The following is a 6,049-nucleotide window of genomic DNA, read 5'->3' on the forward strand; positions in this document are numbered from 1 at the left end:
TACATTAATTTATACCATTTTTATTTTTATTTTTTATACAATAATACATAAAAGTTGATCTAGATTCGTTAATTATTTATAACAAAGTCATAAAAATATTAAAAAATCACTTAGAAGTTTAAAAAATTAGTTTATTTAGATTTCAGTTTATTTTAGTAGCCCGCAGATGTTAAAAAAACAGTCTTTCTTTTTTCAGATTGCAGACGTTTCGTCCACCTCTTCTACTGCAGAGCTCTACAGATGTGATTCGCAGGCTGCAGACATTTTGTCTCAGAAAAACAAACAGCACCTTAGTAAACCATTATACCAAACCAAGAACCACGCAAACGCCACTGCAGTTCTTCCTCATCTGCTCAACTTGTTGTTCGTGATGCTCTCTTCGAATAATACGCTCCACTTCTAAAACCCTATTTCAGATCGTCCGTACACAAAACAACCGACATATAATTCACCTCTTTCCCTCACGGGTCTTACTCGAGCGATGCCAAAAATCCCAACCAATTTCATTAGATTATTCTAAGACGATTGACAGAGTAATTTTAGGATTAGGATTAGCATATCAGGCTAAACGATAGGAAACCAATAATTTATGTCAGTGTTGTTTTGTTCATACAATTTCTCCACCACACTGATATGTTCCTTTGTGGATTCCATTTCAGGATTTGAAGAAGTGGGAGATAGCAGGTGGTGGTCGGCACTAATAAGGGAGTGTTTGACTTAACTTTTCACAACCCAAAAGTCCTTTTTGGAAAAGTTACAAAAAATCAAGTTTTCCTGAATTTTTCAAAAAGTTCATTTTCCTTGTATAAAAACTCCAAAAATAACTTTTAAAACTAGTTTTGTCAATCATCTTTTGTTTTTTTCTTTTTTCCAAAAAAAAACTTTTGGATTGTGAAAATTAAACCAAACACCCCTTAAAAAAAAGAGAAGTTGGATATGGGGTTAATTTGGATGCGAGATCGAGCGAAAAAACTAAAGGTGTTTGCATTTGAGTAACAATTATAGTTTAAATATAAATAAGGTATAATTGTCATTTCATTTCAAAAATGTCCGTGCAAGTATCAGTTCCCTAAGCCAAAACACGTTGTGACATGTACAAGTAACAAATCGTTGGAACTTAACCATGAAACCACTTGAACTTTGTTCTCGAGGCACCTCAAAATCCTGATAACAATGGTGGGAACGACTAGTTTTGTTAAGAAATTGGGGATTTCAGTTATGAAAGTCTCAGAAAGTAAATCTTCAAGTTGGTGGTATAGCCATCACATGCGTGCTGCGTCTCGTGCTATTTTAGAGCGAATCCCACTTGTCGATCTTGTTCTTGAAGTTAGAGACGCTAGGGTAAGTTCCATGATTCCATCGCTTTTTTTTTTAACGGATACCAACTGTTCGATGAAATGTCTCAGAGAACTAACTACCTTGGGTCCTTGTCCTTTTTTCTTTTTTAATCACTCACCTTTCATTATTTGTTTGAGCGATTACTGTATGAACTTGTTTTTCTGTAATTTACATAGCCCTATACATTAACAGACACTCGCTTCATGTATTCCTTTCAGATTCCAATGTCCTCAGAGTATGCTCAATTGAGAAAGCTTCCATCTTCCTCAAAGAACATTATCGTACTGAACAAAATGGATCTTGCAAGTCGTTCAAAAACTAAGGTGATAGATTCTTTTGAAATTATTACTTTTTGTTTTTTGCTTTAACTTGCTTCTACATGATTCGCTTATGAATGTTAGTATGTTACACAGCTTATGATAACATACATTCTACATTTGCTTCCACAAATGAAAGTTTACAATCTTTAATGTTAGGGCTAAATTCAAGAATTAGCAACATTGTATATACAATTCTTTTTTCTTGTTAATACATTTTACTTTGAAACATATACCCATTATAGCTTTTTATTTGGATAACATTCTTATAAATGGATGGATTTTTCAAAAGTACAATGTTGTAATAGATAAACGAAAGTAGGATTTTATAATAAACTAATCAATGTAAATTCATTACAATTTTTCTTTAATCATAATACATGAGTGATTGAATTCATGCTAAAACTTTATCATCTTAAAATAAAACCAACAATCTCATACTTAACTTGAAGAAGAATCAATCCACTTACTAAAATTCAATTTACAACCTTTTGTAACAACTTAATAAAAATAATGGAATCACTTTCTTCGTATAAGAGTAGCTAATATTTACACATTATATGTAGTTATTTGTTCTTCAACTATTGTATGTTCCTAATTATACTTCTTTTATTTTCCTAACCTTATAGGAATGGATGGAATACTTTAAGGAGCTAAATTACATACCTTATGCTATAAATTCTCATAACAAGGACAATATCAAAGAGGTAGCTTCAAACACATTCTTTCTTTACTTTTTATTTATCATTTTGAATTTCAATTCCAATGTGGATTGGGCTTCTATTGGGCCCCTGTGTATCTTACTTTTTGAGCCAGCTCAGAGGTTGCCAGAAGAATAACCGTTTTGAAGAAATTATATGGTTTTACTTGGGGAAATCTATAGAAAAGTCCCAAACTTTTGGGAAAAGTTTCAATAAAGTCCTAAAAGTTTGTTTTTGAACAGAAAAGTCCTGATTATTTTACATTTTGACCAAATTAACGAAAAAGTCATTTATTATATTTGAACAACAAATGACAGATTATATGATTTTCTCAAAATAATGAGACTTTTCTGTTCAAAAAGTAGGACTTTTTTGAAAGTTTTCCTAAAAGTTTGGGACTTTTCTGTAGATTTCCCGTTTTACTTGGATTTTTTTTTTTTCTAAATGTATATATTTGTAGTTTCTAAACTTTTTACAAGCAAGAATTAGAGACATAAGAAGGAGTACAGATTCTAGTAACACTCAAACAACTACAATAATGCTTGTTGGAATTCCAAATGTTGGGAAATCGGCTTTTGCAAATTCCTTACACCAGATAGGAAGAATTAGTGCCACAGGTAATTTTAATTTTTTTGTTACACACACAAAAGTGTGTTTTAAGGGGTAATCACAAAAATGAGTAGAATATGATGTGATATTTGACAAATTGGCCACCTTTTTGACCAATAGCATAAAATAAAAGTTTTTGTTTTCGAAAAAAAAATAAATTTGGAAACTATATTGTGAAAAAAATTCTATTTTACATGTTTAATGAATCAATGTGTTTCTTTACTATTAAGGTTCAAGGTCAGGGGTATTTTGGGAATTTTTTTGTCAAGAATTCAAGTTAGAAGCACTCTGTATTAGGTGCATGTGCTGTATTAGGTGTATGTGCATTTGCATGTTTAATGAATCAGTGGATTCTTTACCAATAAAGTTTAAGTACAGGGGTATTTTGGGAATTTTTTTCATGAATTCAAGTTAGAAGAACTTTGTGTCAGGTGTATGTGCATTTGCATGTTTAATGAATCAATGGGTTTCTTTACTATTAAGGTTCAAGGTCAGGGGTATTTTGGGAATTTTTTTGTCAAGAATTCAAGTTAGAAGAACTCTGTATTGGGTGTATGTGCGTTTGCATGTTTAATGAATCAATGGATTCTTTACCAATAAAGTTTAAGTAAAGAGGTATTTTAGGAATTATTTTCAAGAATCCAATTTAGAAGAACTCTGTATTAGTATTTGTTGTAATGGATCCTAGTTTCAAGGAATGCTTTTTTTTTTCTCCTGAATGTAAATATATTTTTGGTTGCTTCTAATATTTTAATTATTTATTTTTTAAGAAAAAGGGAAGTTAAAACATGCCACTGTGAGTCCACATCCTGGAGAGACAAAAAATATCACAAGTTTCAAGGTATAATTTATACATTTCCCTAATGAGAAACAATATGAAATTACATTTTTATTTCTTCCTTCAACTTCAAGTTTAATATATTTATTATTTATATAATAATATTTTAATTTCAGATTGCTAGTAATCCCAATATCTATATCTTAGACACCCCTGGGATTTTGCCTCCTGAGATTCTTGATGCTGAAATCTCTTCTAAATTAGCTTTAACTGGTAAAAAGTTATGGAATTGCTATAATTAGAATGAAATAAATTTAGGATTTTATAATACACAAATATATATATATATATATATATATATATATATATATATATATATATATATATATATATATATATATATATATATATATATATATATATATATATATATGAAAGTACATTGCTATTTATGGATTGATCTTATAAATGCAGGAGCTATTGGTGACTCTTTAGTTGACCAATTAGATCTTGCTCATTACTTCCTCTCAATATTAAACTTTAGTGATGAATATAAAAAGTGGGAGAATATTTCCACTATGGATAAAAAAGAGAATCAAATTATAAATGATCATACACAGGTATATTTATTTTTTATTTTTTATAGTAATTTTATCATCATATGCAAATCCTAGTATTATGTTATCAATCAGGATTGATGTTAATATAGGGTTAATCTCATAAAAGACCTTATATTTTGTGTTTATTTTTTTCGGATTAAACCTCAACTTTATTTTTTTTTACAAAAAACCCATCAACTTTTTTTTTTTTTTTTTTTTTTTTTTTTTTCCGAAAAAAACCCTCGACCTTCTAACTGTTTCTGAAAAAAACCCTAAAACACCCTCACATTTTACAAGTTTTTTTTGGAAAGAAATGACTAAAAGGGTTAGATAGGAAAAAGGGTTAATATCATAAAAAACCTTATATTTTGTGTTTATTTTTTCCAGATTAAACCTTAAATTAAATTTTTGCCTGAAAAAGATCTTACATTTTTTCATTTTTTCCGATCTGACCCTTTTAGTCATTTTTTTCCAAAGAAATTGTAAAATGTGAGGTTTTTTTCGAGAAAAAGTAAAAAAGTTCGAGGGTTTATTTGGAAGCAGTTAGAAAGTTAAGGGTTTTTCTTTTCGGAAAAAAAAGTAAAGTTGAGGGGTTTTTCCGAAAAAATGAAAAAAATACAAGGTCCTTTTCTTGCAAACAACACAGTTGAGGTTTAATCCAGAAAAAAAATACAAAATATAAAGTCTTTTATGAGATTATCCCTTTTAATATATTTGTTTATCATTGAATTTTACTTTCATTCCTTTCTATTTATCTCCCAATAAAAATGCAGAATTTTGGGTTTTGTTAAGTTTCATTCTAATTTCCTTTTTCCTTATTTTTTTCTTCCATTGTGAAACTTTTTCAAGTAAATTACAGAAATGGTACCTGTGGTTTGCCATTTTCCTGAAATCGGTTCCCTAAAAGATTTTTTCTTGCAAAACAACCCTTATTGCATGGTTTCATTGTGGTTTTGGTCAATCCAAACAATAAACAAGTGGGATGCTATAATAAAAAAAATATATAAATTTAAAAAATTTAATATTTTGGTTTAGGATTGTGTGGTGCAATCTATTCGTGGAGCTTTATTTCAAGAGATTGCATCTTTCAAAGGTGAAATGAAAGATGAGAAGGATATGGTACAACTCATTGAAGCACAATTTACAACACTTAGAAAAGCTTTCAACGTGAGTTTAGATTCGTTTGAAGATGCTAATAGCATAGTTGCCACTAAGCTTATTAATTTGTATCGAACGGGGAGACTTGGTCATTATACTTTAGATACACTTCCAAGGACTTGTGAATAGTAATTTATATAGAAGATTTGATTAGACTTTATAGTTATTTCATGGGTGATGATGTTTGCTTTGGAATTTTATTTATTTTTGATTGTATAATCATTTTTGTCATGGCACATGTTGAAATAGATTATAAGAACATTTAAATGTTGCAATCACCTAGGAAAGACAAACATGGTTATCAAGATAAATTGTGTATACTATATATATATAATGAATAAGACTTTGCTATTTCAATGTATTTAAGCATAAAATGAATAAGACTTTGCTATTTATTTTAATTTTCATGTGTTTGCATAATCATTGATGTTTATCTGAGTATAAAGTGAATAAGACTTTGTTATTTGGTGATTGTTATTTTTTTTTTAAATAATATTTTTATAACTTACAGCCCCTAATCAACCGCTACCTAGATCGATTAAGTATTTA

General features: G+C 29.2%; 1 protein-coding gene across 1 annotated transcript; it reads left to right on the top strand.

Moving 5' to 3' along the window:
• Positions 1 to 960: 960 nt before the first annotated feature.
• On the top strand, positions 961 to 5,671 carry LOC145097486 (P-loop containing nucleoside triphosphate hydrolases superfamily protein). Its single transcript, XM_079035057.1, has 8 exons — positions 961 to 1,341; positions 1,557 to 1,661; positions 2,285 to 2,362; positions 2,817 to 2,973; positions 3,736 to 3,806; positions 3,920 to 4,016; positions 4,218 to 4,363; positions 5,378 to 5,671. The coding sequence occupies exons 1-8, from the start codon at positions 1,174 to 1,176 to the stop codon at positions 5,627 to 5,629; spliced, it is 1,074 nt and encodes a 357-aa protein (XP_078891183.1). The 5' UTR covers positions 961 to 1,173; the 3' UTR covers positions 5,630 to 5,671.
• Positions 5,672 to 6,049: the final 378 nt, after the last annotated feature.

The sequence above is a fragment of the Lactuca serriola genome, chromosome 1 (assembly GCF_051521515.1).
Source record: "Lactuca serriola cultivar US96UC23 chromosome 1, Lser_US96UC23_V15, whole genome shotgun sequence".
NCBI classification, from domain to species: Eukaryota; Viridiplantae; Streptophyta; class Magnoliopsida; order Asterales; family Asteraceae; genus Lactuca; species Lactuca serriola.